At 41.4% G+C, this 18297-nt stretch overlaps 1 protein-coding gene across 4 annotated transcripts; it reads left to right on the top strand.

The window, feature by feature from the left end:
• Nucleotides 1-1269: 1269 nt before the first annotated feature.
• Nucleotides 1270-16839, top strand: ZRSR2 (zinc finger CCCH-type, RNA binding motif and serine/arginine rich 2). 4 transcript variants are annotated; one of them, XM_080612576.1, is made up of 11 exons: nucleotides 1270-1347; nucleotides 3187-3266; nucleotides 3401-3500; nucleotides 3795-3903; nucleotides 4246-4332; nucleotides 6912-6950; nucleotides 8780-8895; nucleotides 11690-11903; nucleotides 14239-14294; nucleotides 14470-14579; nucleotides 15210-16833. In XM_080612576.1, exons 1-11 carry the CDS (start codon nucleotides 1301-1303, stop codon nucleotides 15689-15691), a joined length of 1440 nt encoding a protein of 479 aa, XP_080468702.1. In that variant the 5' UTR covers nucleotides 1270-1300; the 3' UTR covers nucleotides 15692-16833. The 4 variants fall into 4 exon arrangements, with proteins under 4 accessions (XP_080468702.1, XP_080468705.1, XP_080468703.1 ...); XM_080612577.1 differs by lacking the exon at nucleotides 1270-1347 and adding an exon at nucleotides 1364-1608; XM_080612578.1 differs by lacking the exon at nucleotides 1270-1347 and adding an exon at nucleotides 2114-2148.
• Nucleotides 16840-18297: the final 1458 nt, after the last annotated feature.

The raw sequence follows: 18297 nt of genomic DNA, 5'->3' as shown, positions 1-18297 counted from the left end.
CTACAAGAAATTTAGAGAGACTTTTTACAAGGGCATGTAGTGACAGAACAAAGGTGCATGGCTTTAACCTGACAAGAGTAGATTTACATTAGACATTAGCAAGAAATTCTTCACTATGAGGGTGAGATACTGGCAAAGGTTACCTAGAGAAGCTATGGCTACCCCATCCCTGGCAGTGTTCAAGACCAGGTTGGATGTGGCTTCGAGCAATGAGGTCTAGTGGAAGGTGTCCCTGCATCTGGAATATTGTGTCCAGTTCTGGGCCCCTCAGTTCAAGAAGGACAGGGACCTGCTGGAGAGAGTCCAGCGCAGGGCGACAAAGATGGTTAAGGGAGTGGAGCATCTCCCTTATGAGGAGAGGCTGAGGGAGCTGGGTCTCTATAGTTTGGAGGAGACTGAGGGGTGACCTCATCGATGTTTACAAATATGTAAAGGGTGAGTGTCAGGATGATGGAGCTAGGCTTTTCTCAGTGATGTCCAGTGATAGGACAAGGGGTAATGGGTGTAAACTGGAACACAAGAGGTTCCATGTGAACATCAAGAAAAACTTCTTTACTGTGAGGGTGACAGAGCACTGGAACAGGTTGCCCAGGGGGGTTGTGGAGTCTCCTACGTTGGAGATATTCAAGGCCCGGCTGGACAAGTTCCCATGTGATGTACTCTAGGTTACCCTGCTCTTGCAGGGGGTTGGACTAGATGATCTTTTGAGGTCCCTTCCAACCCTTGGGATTCTGTGATTCTGTGTGACAGGGGGGTTGGAACGAGATGATCTTTAAGGTCCCTTCCAACCCAGTTCTATTTTACTTTGATTCCATGAACAGCTCTGGCCTCGTTTTCCAGATTTTAGAGAGGTAACTCTGATAATGCATAAACACGCTAAGAACAGCTGTAGCCACCCGTCACCCAAACCTTGTCCTCTTCCCCCTGCATTCACTACCCAGCTCACTGGAGCTGCAGCTTTACACGGCTGAAGGGCGGCTAGAAAACCATGGCTGCAGGCCGTCAGTCCCTGTGCTTCCCAGCACCTTCCTCAGCGACCCGGCCACAACCGCCGAAGGCCAGCAGTTACCCTTGACCGGTCCCTCCGCTGCCCGGGGCTCGTCCACAGACTTCACTGCCTTCCGCGAGGCGGCCTTAAACGCCCCCATCCCCGCCGGCAGCGCAGTACGCATGCGTGCTCGCACCCCCCCCACCCGGGCCAGCTGCCACCGCCCCCGCCGCCGCTCCCCGTTCGGGCTGCCGGAAGGGATTTGGAGCCCTTCCGCCGAGGGATCACGTGACATCCCCCTGGTAACGCAAGATGGCGGCGCCCATGTTGCTGCCCGAGTCCCCTCTGGGGAAGTTGAGGTGAGGCCGAGGCTGGTACCGGTACCGGGCCTCCCCGCCGCCTCTAGGAGAAAGGGGGAGGGCCTGGAGATCCCCAAGGAGGGTCGTGGCCCAGTCCTGGCCGACACCACCCCGGCCGTACGGCGGCCGTGGCTGAGGCCGCCTCGCGGACGGGCCTGGGAGTGGCGCAGCTTACGTGCGGCAGCGGCCATGGCCGACCGAGCGCCGCCGGGCACGGGAGATGAGCGGGATGTGTGCAATCGGCGCCCGTGGGGGGCGGAGGTTGGAGCGCGGCCTGGCGCTCGGGATGGCCAGTGGGGCTGTGGGGGGCTCCCGGAGGAGGGGCCGGAAGCGGGATGGGAGTGGGGGAAGGTACAGTGCCGCGGGACGATCGGCGCTGCCAAGAGGGGAGCCGGGGCGGAGATCAGCGCTCCACGCCCAGGGGAAGAGGCGGCCACGGGGCGGTGAGAGATTCGGCGAAGGCCGCGACGCGGGGAGACAACCGGCAAATCCGGCCCCCTCCGCGGATGGTGGGATCCCCGGTCCTTGTCTTCGCAAGCGCCTACGCTCCGCGCTTGCTGGAGTGGCCTTGATCGCCAGTGCTGTGTAGCTGGAGGGAGAAGCGAGCCAAGTCGCTACTCCTTGGGCTTAAGCTGTTTGCCCACCTCCTCTTGTGCTGCTGTGGGCTGGGAGTGAGGAGAGTTGCTGGCCCTTGTTTCTTAGGCTTCACGAGCAGCTACGGAAGTCTGGGGACTGGGAAGGAGGTATCCTCACTTGTCAGCCTGAGGCACCTGCTGAGCGGATGAGATTCGCTTCAGGCAGGTGACATTACAAGAGGAGTCACTAGGCTTCTTGACTGATGAAATGCAGGAGGCTTAGATGTGGGCATTGCATGCGGTCAAGCATTGCTCTTTGAGGGCAAATGCTCTGTTGCCGGAATAACCACCATGACGGCATGCAGATGGTGAGGTTGTGAGTAACCCTGAACAGAAGGGTTAGAGATGCAGGTGAGGTTCTGGCTGTCTGATTTACACCTATAGAATCTTTTAAAATTACATACTTCAAAACCTGAAGATTTTGATCTCCTATTTGAATATTTGCGTGGCAGAATGACAAGAGCTGAAGATCATCCATCCGTCCTATTTTCCATTATGAACTGGCTAGAAAGAAGAAAGTTAGAATGAAATATGATAGAAAAGGGGTTGATATGAAAAGGCTTTCAGATACTTAACGGGTTTTATGACCATAACAAAAGCATGGTGTTGTTTCTAGGCAGCCTTGCTGAGCTTTCAGACAAGGAAGGATGAATCTGGCCAAGCTTCAGTAGCAGAACAGTAGACCTGAGTAGACCATTGTCTGCAGTGGTGGTGAAGTGTGCTTTTCTTACCTGTATATTAAGGCTGCTGCCTGTAGAGAATATCAAAGGAGATGGGAAGGGACTTAAAATTTCATACCCTGTGGAAGAGAGGAAGACTAGAATGGAATGGAGGTGTGCCAAAATTGTAGGATAGGAGAGCCACAAATTTTTCTCCCTAATCTTACCTAGTATCCAAGTTTCAGGAACTAAGGGAGATTTCATGGAGTTGGCGATAAAGTCAATACTGCAGAGCTCAGGAAGGTTGAGACCCTCTGTGTTGTGTCCAGATGTGATTGCTGCTGCTGTCTGCATGCAGCTGTGACAGCAGGGCTACAGATTTCATTGTCATGTCAGATGTTCCTGTAGAGTTACTGTTTCATATGAATAGCTGTTAATTTTGTGGTTTGTGGGGTTTTGGACTGCTGGTGTAAATTGAGTGCATGTATGAAGTAAAAATCCTTTGCTTGGCTGTTTTAATGTAATTAATATTCTCTTATCCTCAGCCATCAAAAATACAGAGCTATTCTAAAGAAAGAGAAACGAAAAAAAAAGCGGCAGGCACTTGCCAAACTAAGAGACTCTGGTAAGTGTGGTTTGTATTGTCAGTGGAACGAGTAGGTTGTGATTTTTTTGGTTTTTTAAAGGATATAATTTTGTGTATCTTTGCTGAGTACAGCATCCAGTTATTTAGATGCATTGTTTTGTGGGTTTTCTCAGAAACAACAGAAAAAGATGAATCAGTGTCAGAAGAGGAAGAGGAGGAAGTGGAAGAAGAGGAGGAAGAAGAAGAAGAGGAAAAGAAACTTGAGGCAGAAAGGTGAAAAATCTAAAAAATGCCATATATGCATCAGATGCATTTGTAGTTAATTACACTTTGATACTTTGAAAAGTTTCAGTATAGTCTGTAAAACTGAATCCATTTTGTCTATTTTGGGCAATACAATTTTTTCTCTAAAGTCTGAATGATTCCTATGGAATTTTCTCTTTTAATGAAGATTGGATGACCTGTAGTTATTCCTGAACTAATACATTCGAATGGTGTGCATGAGAATTCCATTAGTTGTGGGTAGTCATTAAATTTTGTCTAAGTGGTATCTGGTTTCCTTGGTAGACAAAAGCTACATGAACAGTGGTTGCTGAGAGAAGAAAAGGCCCAAGAAGAGTTCAAGCTTAAGAAAGAAAAAGAAGAGGCTGCAAGAAAACGTCAAGAAGAAGAAGAGGTGATGTACAAACCGAGTATTACAGTTGTGTCTGGCAGCAGGGTAGATTTAGTGTAGTATATTTTACTGTTCTGTAGCAGACTCAGTTTTCTTGATGTCGGTATGCTTGAAAGAGTAAGCTCTTGTTTCTTCCACTCTAGAAGAGCAAAATTAAAACGGGGAAAAAAAAAAAAACCACTCTTAAAATTTTTTTTCTTTTTTTCTCTAGAGATTTAGTTGCTTATGACTGGATGAAAACTTAATGGTTGGGGAGTTGTATTACAACATGATTGTTTTGAATTTGACTGATTATAAAGCATTAGTTTTCTTAATTTTTTTTTTTTTATTTTTTTAATCATAAAGAGGAAGATAAAAGAAGAGTGGGAAGAGCAGCAAAGAAAAGAGAAAGAAGCGGCACAGCAGAAGCAGCAGGAGAAGAAAGAGAGAGAGGTGATTCCTGGCAGTGGGAGGATAAACGTGTTACATATCTTCTTACATTATCAGATACAGCAGTCTACATGTTGGAAGAGGGATTTCATTCTAATTAGCCATTCATTGTATAAATGTGTTAGAATACTATTTCCCTTGGTTCTGTCTATATTCCTGAAACTGTTATTCACTGTTAAAGAGGATACAGTGAATCCATATACCTAGAAGCAACTAGGTTTTCATAGTATGCAATTTCTGTATCTATTAAATGCAAAAGCACACTGTGAATTCAGGTTGTGATGTACACTTTTTGCATCATGCATTAAAGATAATCCTTACTTAATAGAATCATAGAATGGTTTGGGTTGGAAGGGACATTAAAGCTTATCCAGTTCCAACCCCCTGCCATGGGCAGGGACACCTTCCACTAGACCAGGTTGCTCAAAGTGCTGTCCAGCCTTGGCCTTGAACACTTCCAGGGAAGGGGCAGCCACAATTTCTCTGGGCAACATTTTCCAGTGCCTCACCACCCTCACAGTAAAGAACTTCTTCCTTAAAATGTCTCAGTTGAATACAACCAGTGTTGAAGAAAATGCCCTATGAGGATATGGAATATGAAATTACATTGCTGCTGTTCCTCAACACAGTTCTTAAAAGATACAGCTCTTCTTTACCTGACTCATCCAACAGAACATATCTTTTTTCAGAGCTCTTTGGGTGGAATAAAAAATGGTACTGAAGATACAAGGCAATGATAACTTTTCTGTTAACAATACATTTTTCTTAAGTTTTAGAAGTTGAATGGCCTGGATGTAAGATGTCTTGTAGAGAATTCCAACATGAGGACTGGCCTATCACCAGGAAAGGGTGATTGCAGCTTTCTAGGATTGGTCATGTTAGCTTCTCAACAATCACAAAAGATTGCTGTTGTTTCACTGGGAGGTGTCTTGCTACTGTGTCTCATAGCCACAGCAGGAGAAGAGACATGAGCGAATGGGACTGGCTCGTGCATGTAGTAGTTGGTTTTGTCACTACTTACATAACACTTGCATGAGCAATGAAAAAGAACAGCAGTTGTTGTATTTCATGTCTTACTTCCTCTTGTGTGAAGTGTCCTCTTTCTCTCTTTGTAGAATACGGAGAGAAAATAATGGTTGTGTCCTTATTTAAGGTTGAGATGTAGTTTCAAGAGAGTTGAACCAGTGGGTTCTTTTCCACAAACACATTTCCAGTGGGTTCAACTGCTTCAGTGGTAACAGCTGGATTTTATTCCTTCTGTCTGTCTTCCTTGTGTCTGGCTTTGCCCAAGCCCGCAGTGAGCTAATTTGGTTCCCTGAACTAGATGGAAGTTGCTTTCTTTTTGGTTTGGTTGTTGGCTGGTTGGTTTGGTTTGGTTTGGTTTTTTGTTGGCTGGGAGGGTCTTGGGGTTTGGTTGGTTGTTTTGGATTTTTTTCTGAATTACTATTTTACTGGTTTAGTGGGTTGAATTGGCTCATAGAGGGCATTGACAGTCACCCAGAGGGAAACTGTACCCAGCTGTGAGTGGAGCCACTCATGTCAGCAGCAGAAAGTTGATCAGTTGATTTTGCCTGTTTCTTTAAACAGCAGTTTATTCGAATTCTGACTTAGTGATTTGAAAAATAAAATAAAATGCCCTCCCTAAGGTGAGAAAATAGATTTTCTGATTTGGTGGGGTTTTGGTTTGGGTTTTGATTTTGATTTTTTTTTTTTAGTTTTTGGTGTGGGTTTTTTGGGTTTCATTTTATATGATGTTTGATTTGATTTGTTTTGGTTTTCTTTATTAAGGTGAATAGGATCTGACATACTTGATAATTAGTACCAGATGCTGTCTGGATCCTCATGTTGGATTGCTTTTTTTTTTTTTTTTTTTTTAAATTTGCTCTTTTTTGATTTAATTAATTCTCTTCCAAATGAGAACAAAGTTTTCTTATATTGGTTATGTTTAAATGTCTTTTTTCTTTTTTTTCTTGGAACATCCTAGCATAATTTGTTAGAACACATTTCCAGCCAGTTTTGGAGAGTGACTATTGTTTTGCTCAGCCAACTTAGAAGAAGAAAGGGGAAAAATAACCTCATTGTTTTCTGGTATTTGGAAGGCTAGATACAGTGAACTTATGATATTAAAGTTTCTTAACAGTTACATATTTTGCTTTAACAGAGGCTCACTAAGCAATGTGTTTTTCTGTGTGTTAATAGAATGTTCTAAGTTGAAAAGCTTAGTGCAGCTAAATGATGATGAACCTGTCTGTAACCAGACTGAGTACTAGAGCAGGAGATATATTTAAGTATTCCGTAGCTCAATGATAGTTTTAAAAAAGAAAATGAAACTTTTAAAGCTGTCTAGCATTTAGATTAGAAAATCATCTACACGAGGGTGTTGTCTGATGTATCCTTTAACAGCTTTGTAGTACTTGAATTGCTGTAGAACAAAAGTAAACCTTCCATTTTTAAAGCAAACCCCATCAAACTTTTATTATGTATAATCATTGAGTATTGTAAATTAGGTTCTTAACTAAAGAAACCAGATGTTTTGTGCGTCTTCAGGGTTTTCACTAGTCCTGTGTTTGCACCATTTATAGGCAGCTGTGCAGAGGATGCTGGATCAAGCTGAAAGCCAGGTATGCTCAGAGACTTTCTGAAAAAGAACTGAAAAGTAATTTCATTGCCATCCAGTGTTTCCCTTCTTGCATGTTGTCCATCTGCTGTCAAGAACCTAATGGCCTGAATAAATTTAATATGTAGTGGCTTGCATGAGCTGTAAACAATTATTTATTGGGTGGAACATAATTAAGCATATTTCTGGCTGGTTGGTGGCAGTGCAGTTGTGCATGCTCATTCCTCTTCAGGAGATCTGAATCAAAATAAATCTGGAAATACTGCTATGTGGTGTTCAAAAAAAAACCAAACAAAACGCTGTGTGTGATGGTTTATATGTGAATTAGGATTCTCAATAAATCTGTCAGTCCTTCTGGGTGGCAAGGCAAACTTGTCTTTTTAAGCAGATGGCAGATTCTAAATAAAAGGATTCTGTAGCAGAGGAGGGCAGAGATCTGTAACAGGAAAAAAGAAAGGTGGGGGAGGGAGAAGCTGACTGCTCAGGTGCCTGGAAAAGCATGGATCCCAAGCTGACAGCATGCGGTTTTCATTTGAATCTTAGGGAGGATCAATTCAATCTTCCCACTGCCTTACAGAATAATTTGGCTTTGTATTCCTGTCCTGTGTTAAACTCATGAAGATTCTTGCTCTGCTTAAACCACTCTGAATCTGAAAATTAAGTTTTAACCTAGTTAACCCACTGAATGTTGATTGCCATAGCTACATTGGAGTTGAATTCGGTTCCAAATTATGTTTAAACTGTTCTTTAGGTAGGGAATATAACTTTCATAATGTGTGTGGAAAAATGCTCTGAGCTATCTGCCCAGAGCTCAGGATGTATTAGCAGCCATTTCTGCAAAGGAATAGGCAGAAATGTGCTTTGTTAAACACTTCATTATAGTATCAGTGCAGGGATCAGTTATGTGCTGTCAAAGCAACAGCGCTGTTAAGTTGCAAGAAAATTGTGTCTGAGAGTCATGAACAGAACTGGTAGCAGGGTCAAATGCTGCTTGTAAGTAAACAGTTTTCAGTTGATTTAAAATGAGAACTTAGGTGAGTCAGCTGTACAAATCTTTTGGTTAACAAAATGAAAATTCCCTTTTTAAAATGTGCTTTTTGTGCTCCGTCACGGCTTGCAACTTGATAATCCCATTTTGAATTACAGAAATTTTAATTGCCTGAGATTATAGTATGGAGGCTTTTACTTCCAGTGCCAACTGTGGATTTATTTTGGTCTTTTTTTAATTCTGGCCTTTGCATGTTACTATTATTTTAGCCTTTTCTAGCTGCACAAAAATAATAATGATGGTAACCTTACTGAGCTCTGAGCTGTTGCAGAGACAAATGAGTAAATAGTCCTAGCTTTCTATCTGCCAGGTGTATAAAGGGCTGCTCAGCAGATCCTGGACTGAAGTAGGTAACTGGCTTAGCTGAATGGAAAGAACCTGTCCAATGTTTGTAATTCTTGTGGAAAACAAATGAAATTGCTGCTCAAGGAGCAAATACATTGTAACTCTTTTTGTTATAAAATATTAAGAAGCTTTTCATTTAACAGAAGAAAGCATCCAGTTTAGTGATTTTTTTTATTGTTAAAAAAAAAAAGACATAATAAAGACTTGTTCTTAAAACTGAGCAAGTATCAAGAAAAGAGGTGTTCATCACCAGAGACTCAAGCCACTGGGCAGCTTTGTAACACAGTGCTTAAAGTAGGTTCAGCTTGCCTTGTAGTAACACAGCGCTCATAACTGCATATGAATTTAGTTGGTGGTAGTGGTTTTATTTTGACATTGCATTTCTTTATTCTTTTTTAACTTCTGTGTATTTTAATGTTTGGGTTTTTTTTTTCCCACAGCTGGAGAATGGTGTGACCTGGCATAACCCAGAACCCCCAGAGAATATAGGAACAGAGAAGGATAGAGCGAATTGCCCGTTCTACATTAAAACAGGTTCCTGCCGATTTGGAGACAGGTAATTAATTGAATATTTACCAGCAAAGGAGTGTTTTGGAGAGATGAAAGGGAAGCGACTTCATTAGGTCATATGCAAACTGAAGAAAAATTGCTATGCAAATTACTTTTAATTTATTTGGATGTGGTTATGTTATTCATGATGGAACCAGACATTGAAATCAAAAGTGTTCCCTAGCTGGAATTGAACTGTTTATTGTTATGGCAAATTACTGATGTTGCATTCTGGTTACATTAGTCAGACTGACTTTTCCTTTGCTCTGATGCATGCACAGATATATTCAAGCAGAATATGCTTGATTTCTGTTATTAGTACAGGCTTGGTATGTCATCTGGCTAGAAAATCCCTGGGTTTTTGTATATATTTTGGAGGAACTATAACTCAGCAGAGAAAGCCTCTGATACTTATTATATGAATTGTCAGCATAAACTAATAAGGCCTATTTTACTAACTTGTACCACTGTCCAGCTATTGTAGCCTTCTCTGTCCTAGAAGTAATTTGTTTCAGTGTGGTGTATATTGTGGATAATTATGTGATAATGCAACTCTGTGGAAGCTTCAAGTCCACACAGAATCACAGAATAGTTAGGGTTGGAAAGGACCTTAAGATCATCTCGTTCCAACCCCCCTGCCATAGGCAGGGACACTTTGCACTAAACTGTGTCACCCAAGACTCCGTCCAACCTGGCCTTGATCTCTACCAGGGAAGGAGCATTCACAATTTCTTTGGGAAACCCATTCCACTGCCTCACCAACCTTACGGTAAAGAACTTCTTCCTTGTATCTAACCTGATCTTCCCCTGTTCAAGTTTGAACCCATTACCCCTTGTCGTATCACTACAGTCCCTAATGAATAGTCCCTCCCCAGCATCCTTGTAGGCCCCCTTCAGATGCTGGAAGGCTGCAATGAGGTTTCTACTCAGCCTTCTCTTCTCCAGGCTGAACAGCCCCAACTTTCTCAGCCTGTCTTCATACGGGAGGTGCTCCAGCCCCCTGATCATCCTTGCGACCCTCCTCTGCACTTGCTCCAATAGCTTCATGTTCTTATACATCTTTATTCTGAAATACGTGTCAGAATTCCTAAATAAAACTTTGGCCAGCTATTTCACTGCAGGCAGCATTTTTGCTTTTCAGATGTTTAGTTCTTTGTATTCTTTGTAGTATTTGTGTTTCAGTGATATTTAATGGAGGTAACCTCCTTGGATTAATGATGGATTGCATAAAAATCAGTTTTGCTTTGAACTGTGAACAGCCTTGGTAAATACTGAGAAATACCATATTCCACCTTTCTTGTCTCACCTGTTGTTACTGACATTCGCTACCTCTCCTTCATCTTCCTTCTTCCTTCTGACATACCTGCTTCCTTCATATTCTGGTCATTTTAACCTCTGGTGTTGACAGTAAGTTGAAGGACCAAGGTACAGCTAGGATAAGGACTAGAAGATTGGGTTGGAAGCTGAAATGGACCTCAGTGGTGAAAAATTGAGAGCCAGTATTATCAATAAAATAATTGCTGACTCTTGTCAAAGCTCACTATGTCTTGAAGAAGGTAAAATCTGGCTCAGTTCACCATTATTAATTTCCCCAGTAATCCAAACCCTAATATTTTGTAGTAATACTGGATTTGCGGTAATTAATTTTCCTCAAGGCTGATTGTGTTCTGTCAAATGCTGTATTCATTTTGTGTACAGACAGCATTGGTTGGGTATAATATTTTGAGCTTCTATTATTCTATGAGCTTCTATTCTATTCCATGATTCTATTCAAATAGAACAAATTAATTGTCTCTGGTTTTAGTTTTGGGTATGGAGTTTTGGTTTTGGCGGTAGTTTTTTTAAGTCAGAAGTGTCAACCAGAAAGTGAGAGTCAATTTCTGACTGACTGGATGCAGAAAGAAACTTCTGATCTGAAGTCTAGTTTGCAATTACCCATTTTGAGACCTGACCTCCTCCAATTTGTCTGTGCTTTGCAAATGCTAGATAAAGAGAGTAGCCTAGTCTGACTTTTTCTGATCATGTCTTGAAAAGGAGAAATGTGTTAAAGAGTGCATGACCCAGTTGCTCAGAGCAGTGTTTGAAATGGAGATCATAAAGTACAGTGAAATAAACATGAAGGCTAACATCTGTGTTCGTACTAAAGCTAAAGGTTTGTAGAGCAGAACTGTGTTTTAGCATGAGGGAGGTAGTCTGAACATGATGGATGATGAGGGAGGTCTAATACTTTTATGGCTGCCAAGAAAATGCAGTTTAATGTAAGACTTACTGAGAAGAATCCACTTTATTTTAGAAGTGGAAAAACACCAATCTTGTACTCATCCAATTTCAGGTCTAAATGTGCCTTCCTTCCCTCAATTCTTCTCCCCACCCCTGTATGATAAGAAAAACTTCAGTCAAAGTTGTTCCTCTTGCAAAATAAAGAGCAAGGACTTGCTTTAAAATGTCTTAAAAGATTGCCAGTAGTCTTTCTATAAAGCCCTTCAGAAGTGGGGAACATTGTTTAAACCTAGTAGCCTAAAAGAACTTCAGCTCTTAACTGTGTTACTAGTACTTATAGCTTTTGCAGATGTGCTTTTTTAAGCAAGAATGTATTTATGCATGTCAGAAAGCACTAAGGTTATATGTAAACACTTCTGAAATAATTGTTTTAATAATTGAAGTATGTTAATCTTTCACTAACTGATTTTCTGTTGTAATATGTGTAACTTGAAATGGGAAGCATTTGAAGTTTCAATAGGTGCATCTTTGGCTCACAGTGATGATCTTTTCACTTTCCTTTCTTTACTACAAATGTCCAGGTGTTCTCGCAAGCATAACTATCCAACATCTAGTAAGACACTACTCGTTCGAGGGATGTTCATTACTTTTGGCATGGAGCAGTGCCGGAGAGATGACTATGACACAGATGCAAGCCTTGAGTATAGTGATGAGGAGACCTACCAGCAGTTCCTGGAGTTCTACGAGGACGTGCTCCCCGAGTTTCAGAACGTGGGGAAGGTTGTGCAATTCAAGGTATGCATCTGAATGTAGCAGCTTGTTAAATATCTAACATATACCACCAAAGTTGTGTTTTACTAGCCTTAACAGGAATTGTGTCCAGCATGCCCTAGCTAAATCCCATGTACACTAGAGAACTATACAGTTTCCTTACAGCAAACTGTACCTCTCTCATGTCACTTGTAAACTTGTCAATGCTGTTATAGAGCATTGTCTTACTCTGGGTAAATCTTCTCTCCTGTTCCCTTGACTGTTATAAAAGCTTGTGCTTTTATATTGCAAGTTACTCATACTGCTCAACAGTCCACTTACCTCACAGTCCCTGCTTTACTTAGCCCTTGATAAGCCCCAGAGGGTCCACTAAGACTGTTAGACAATATGTCTGAGCTATTGTATTTGTGCCTAAGGAATGAAATAGTGGGGATATAAAATGTACTTGGACTATAAACCCAAACAATGTAATTTTAGAGCTTGTTGGATAAAACAAAATCAAATTACAATGAATTGCAACAGTAGTAGATATTTTGGTAGGAGGAATTATAAAAAGGTAAGTTACGTAAATTGTGTCGAGATTTGTCATCTATCCTTAGTTTGTGTGCTTGGTTTGCTGAACGTTCTGTACTGAATTTTCCCCATTTATATTATGATTTCTTATGTTGGGAAAAAGAGGGACCTGTATATGGAGACCTCAGAGATGAATGATGTGTGTTTACAGTCCCATGTTGCCTCAAAATACACAGCTTGGATAGTGAAATCTCCTTGCAGTGAAGTCTAGTGCAGCATCCTTTCCTGCTTGCCATTCCTGAGTGTTTTCCTGCAGTCACCAGGAGGCAGGCAGTGCCTTTTCTCCTTTTGTTTCCATCTACTGACAGCTGCCTCAGAACTGAGATTGCATTAGCATTTCAAGCAAGAGGAAAGTAGAAAAAGTGAATTTTCAATAGCTGTATAATAAGCTTTGTAGGTAAAAAACCTTCACTGGTTTAGAGGAGCATCCTCTCCACATTTTGACTCATGGGATATTAGCAGGCTATGCTCCAACCTAGAAGATGGGATATAGATTCCCGATGGAGTGTGGGTGGAAATGCTGTCTCACCATCGAACTCAGATCCTTGACTTCGTATCGTTGTTATATGCAACCGTGCAAAGTTGCACCTTCTTGGGTCCCTGTGACTAATAATGGGGTAAGAGCTTTTAGCATGGCATTTCTCAGCTTCTGAAGCAATTGTGCAACTGTAATATGTTTCTCATGGGTGTTTTTCATTTATTAGAGATACTCAGAAATTACATGTTGGCTGCAGGGGTCTTAACTGTGAGCTGAGTCTCTGCCACCATTTGGAATCAGATTATGCACACCCCTCTCTTACAGCTGACTTCCGTTTCCAAAGTGTAAGGTTTTATTCTTGCTGTTCTTTCTGGGAAGCTACTTCAGAATCTGGCAGATCTGACAAAACACACTTCTTCTCCCACCCAAAAATGTCTATGGCAAAACCATTCTTGGTTTTGTGTTGACATTGTTTATCTCAGAGTTTGACTGCTTATTCTGTACTATTTAATTATTCAACTGCTTGTGGTTGTGTCTGAAGCCCTTGCCTAATCCAATGCACAGAGAGGTGTTCTGTGAGAGCTGGCCAGGGTTCAGTGATGAAAGGAGCCACTTGCCTCATTAGGTGCTGATATCAGAAGAGGCCTCGGGGCAAAAGACGCTGGGTACACCATTCTGCCCTGGAGAACTGGGTTCTTGTCTGCTTGGGCCTGCACACCTCAGAATCTTTTGTAACTAGCAACAAGCTTTTTGGAAGTTGAATAATGTATTTTTGAGACCTTTAGATATACTTTGAATTCTAAATCATTATGAAAAAAGGTGTTTCAGAACTGTTCAGTGATGAAAGCTAGCGACTTCAGCTTTTCTAACTCATCTCATGAGGATGCTGTGAAGGTAAATTGCTCTAAAGATTTTCTTACTGTAATGAATCCCACATTTCCACATGAGGATACTACTGATCATTTTCAGAGCAGGATTTGGCTGTTGCAGAGTAGGGGTGGTCCAGACAAGTGCAAGACAATTAGTACAGGCTGTCTTGCAGAAAGTGAAGCAGAGTTAATGAAAGCGTAACGCTGGAAACCATCAAACATAAGTCAGAAGGGTGTTTTTTTGTTTGTTTTGTGGGGTGTTTTGTTTGGGGGTTTTTGGTTGGGTTTTTTTTTGGCTAAAACTAAGTTTTCAGAAGAATCACTTATAAGTTCACATTGATGAGCTGTGATAAATTGGAATAGCAGGATCTTAGCATGTGTGAGCTGCTGTATAGCATAAACCTTGAGTTGTGCCAACTTTATGTTTCCATCCTCTTAGGTCAGTTGCAACTATGAGCCTCACCTTCGAGGAAATGTATATGTCCAGTATCAGTCGTAAGTACTCGCAATCTTACAAAGTTTTAGAACTAAACTCCAAAGTTCAGTAAAAACACTGTCTGTATAATCCAGTTGATTCATTCTCATACTGTAACGGGAGCCTAAAATTGGTAAATAATATCTGAAGTGATTGTAGGATGATAACGCGATTTGTCATTTTTATTTATCAAAGGGAGAAGGACTGTCAGGCAGCTCTTGCTCTCTTCAGTGGACGATGGTATGCAGGCCGACAGCTTCATTGTGAATTTTGTCCTGTGACAAGGTGGAAAACTGCTATATGTGGTGAGTCACAAACTGAGAATTTGTGTTACTGAAAGTGTACTCCTGGAAGTGAAAAAGAGGGAATTAGCCTGTAGCTTTCAGATCTGCCTAATGTTGTAGTTCATTTCTGTCTGGAAGACAAGCATGCTGATTTGCTTGAATGCAGATCTAGGAAGGAAACGGAATATTCCTGCCATGTCACATGTGTGTCTGAATTGTTCTAGGGGATTTGCCTTGGACTGGAAAAGAAGGTTTGGATCTATTCTTTGGAAATAATAATCTTAAAGTGAAACTACAGGAAGTACCAATTTATCTTTTTAAAAAGCAACAGCAGTTTCTGAGCTATCAGTTCTTAGCAGTAACTATCACATTCGACTTACCTATATTTACGTTCTTCGATTAAGGTAGTAAAAGTATTTATGAAAATTGTTTTAAGCTAAAACCTTCATAGCTGTTAGAAAGTTAATTCCAAGGAAAGTACATATTGAAAATTAATCTTGTGTGAATTAAATTGACAGGAGGTCAGATGCATGTTTTTCTGTTTGAAGACACTAAATGCAGTTTATTAAGTTTCTTTCTGGTAGGCACATAATGAAGAAGGGAATTTAACAGGTCTGGTTCATAAAAAAAGCAAACCCTAATCTGTTGCAGGCTTATTTGAAAGGCAGAAGTGTCCAAGAGGGAAACACTGCAATTTTCTTCATGTATTCAAAAATCCAAACAATGAGTTTTGGGAGGCCAATAGAGACATACGTATTTCTCCTGAACGGACTAATCAGTTGTCTAAAAACTCTGAAAGGAGAAAAAGGACAAGCCATCGTGATGACTATTACAGCCGCTCAAGGAGAAGGGGCAGCCCCAGCCCAGATCATTCTTACCGGAGAAATGGAGAATCTGAGAGAAAAAAGAACCGCCGCAAAAACAAGAGAAGGCGCCGATCAGGAAGGTCAAGAAGCCGAGAACGGAGGAGGTCTCACAGCCGGGGCAGAAAGAGGAGAGGTCGCAGTCGCAGCAGAAGTCATAGTCGAACACGCAGCAGGAGCAGAAGCCGGAGTTCCTCTCGATCCCGGAGCAGGGGTAAAAAGAGATCAAGCAGCAGAGGAAAGAATAGTGAAACTCCCAAAACAAAGTGAGAATTACTTTTAGAAATTGCTAATTGATCAAACCTAGAGCTGACAAAGCAATCTTTCCAATAGGGCACCAGATATTTGAGTTTCAAATAAAGTGTTCTTGCACATTAAATGTTTCTTCCTAATAAAGGAACCTAGTTCATTGTGTGCTAAGCTTCAGAAAATTAAAAGTTTTAAGTCCTATATAAGGTGTGAATGTCAAGTACTCTAGCTGCTCTGTCCTTCTGAACTGCTGCAACACCTGGATGCATATGGAGTACACATAGAGAGAGAAGTAAAGCTTATTTGGTATATGCTTATTTCTGTGTTACGTGTGTGTTAAATGTTTACTGTCCCTGTAAGGAGTTAGTACAGAACAGCCAGTGTGCTGTAAATTCACACCGCAGCATATTGCAACCTGAAGCCTGTGTAGAAGACTGCCATTTATATTTTCCATCTGTTCATGGGAAATCTCTTTCAAGACAAAGTAAATATAATCCTGTTACGAGTTGGAGAAAAGGGATCTAAAAGACATCGCTGTTTGATTGTACGGTACTTTCCCAGTAGGAGCTTTGTGGTCACTTGTGTCGGATTTTTCTCTCTCCCCTGACAGAGCTGCTGAGTTAAGTGCCTGGAGGGATTGAAGTAGACTAAAACCAAGTAGGAAGTACAAAGAAAAACAGTCAATTTATTCAGTATCTTAATCCCCAAGTATGACTGGAGACCATGAGGTTGTAATCCTCGAGTGGGGATAGAAAATACTGTCCTAGCGCTTGGTTGCATGCCATTTGTAGTTGAAAACAACCTGCCTGACCTGTGATGGAGCAGTGGAAAACCAAAGATGCATATATGTACTTTTGAAGGCTCAGGATGCTGGCAGAGTGGTTAAAGAAAGTGAAGGGTTTATAAGTGAAACAGTACTTCAGGGTTTTGGGAGAGGAGGACGTGACTTCTTAGGTTTATCTTACAAACAGTTTAAGGCACCCTACTGCTTAGTTTTCCTAAGGTCAAGGTGGAGAGTAGGGTACATAAAAATGAAGCTATCAGGACAAAACCTTTTTGAGTGACAGCTTTATCAGCAAAGTACCTGCAATTAGATAAATCCTTACAAATATTTCTTCCCTTTTAAATGGAAGACTTGTGCTGTTAGCTGGACTGTACTTCACTGTTTAAGGTATTTAACTTGGGTACCTAGGTGTCTTTAGGCGCCTGGAGAGAGCAGGTTGTGGCAGTGAAGGTGCCCTGAAGGGTCTGCAGAGGCACTTCCTTCTCTTCAGCCTCTCCAAAGAACTTGGGCTTCCGCTATTAGAGCACAGTTCCGACCACTGAAGTTGGAAGCCTAAAGCAGAAATGCAGTGATCCCAAATAGGTATTCATGATGACAATTCCTACAAAGTAATAAAGTCCCACAGAAAATCTGGGTATCTAAACTTTACGACAGCATTCCTCACAAGAATGTTTTACCCCTAGGATAGTTCAGAGTGAATGAACATTGTTTCTGGATATATATATTTTTTGCTTTTCTAAATGCATACTGCACCTAGCATGCTGATTATACATTTTCCTTCTTTCATGTGTAATTGATGTCCAATATGGAGTAACACAACAAAAGTGCTATATATTGATGTTCAGTTCAGAAACGACTTTTACTATATATTGTCATAACTGTAGGCAGAGTTATAGCTTAGTTAATTTGATTAAATGTTTTAGTTATTAACAGATGTAGGACTTGTAACAATAGCATAACTTTTGAAATAATAACTTTGTTTTAAAGGCATATTTCAAAGGACAGCACTAAGTTTTAAATTACATTGGGAAATTTGTGACCACTGGTTTCTTGTGCTGTACTTTTTTTGTGACTAGACCTTACAGGCAGATTTTCCCCAAGGTTTCTATTTTTTCATAGATGCTTTCTTGTTTAGTTGGGTCACTGATGCAGAATGTGGCAAATGCCAGTTTGACTCCCTGGAACAGGATTGAACTGGCAGGCCAGTAACACCTCCCTTTTAATGGTGCTGCTGGCTTCCCACAGCTGCTGCTGCACCAGCCTGCTGGTTAAGACTGACTCCTGCCATCTGTAGTGCACTGTACATCCTGTGTCAGGTGGCAGGCTGTAGCTGAGCATTATCCAAGTGAAATCAATTGCTGAGCTCAAAGGGCAGTAGTGGAATGGCTGGTGGGAACCCGTGACCAGCAAAGCAGGCTTCTGCAGGATTAGAAACTGGGTGCCAACTAATGCCCATGTGAGAATTCCACAGGTAATTAGGCTCTGTGTCCCCATGGTTTTGTAATGGGATTTGGGAAGCTGAGCTGCTGTATTTTTTTAAAAAAAACAAGTTCTTATAATAAATGAAAAAAAAAAAAAAAAGACTTGCTCAGAGGTGCATGTAAAAAATTAAATATACTTTATTTCAGCTACTATAACGGCTGAAGCTTCAGCTTTTTTTTCTTGAGGCCTGGACCCAAATGTACTGGCTGTACCTGTGCAGTGCAGGACTGGTAGCTGTAATTATCATTCTCTTCTACATGCAGTCTGTTTATTACACAGAAACTGAGTGCTGTAAAGCTGACATTTATTTTGCATTTGTTAGCATGAAACCTGGGGTTCAGCCAGTTTTCTGACTTCCATA

Source organism: Psittacula echo, assembly GCF_963264785.1.
Source record: "Psittacula echo genome assembly, chromosome: 3".
In the NCBI taxonomy this organism is placed as follows: domain Eukaryota; kingdom Metazoa; phylum Chordata; class Aves; order Psittaciformes; family Psittacidae; genus Psittacula; species Psittacula echo.
The sequence above is the reverse complement of the archived record's forward strand: the minus strand, read 5'-3'. Positions and strand labels throughout refer to the sequence as shown.

Bases quoted from the DNA above. Each gene is read 5' to 3' on its own strand.
- ZRSR2 (XM_080612576.1), top strand. From the start codon at position 1,301: ATGGCGGCGCCCATGTTGCTGCCCGAGTCCCCTCTGGGGAAGTTGAG. The intron at 3,267-3,400 runs GTAAGTGTGGTT...GGGTTTTCTCAG, and splicing joins TGCCAAACTAAGAGACTCTG to AAACAACAGAAAAAGATGAA. The intron at 4,333-6,911 runs GTGATTCCTGGC...CACCATTTATAG, and splicing joins AGGAGAAGAAAGAGAGAGAG to GCAGCTGTGCAGAGGATGCT.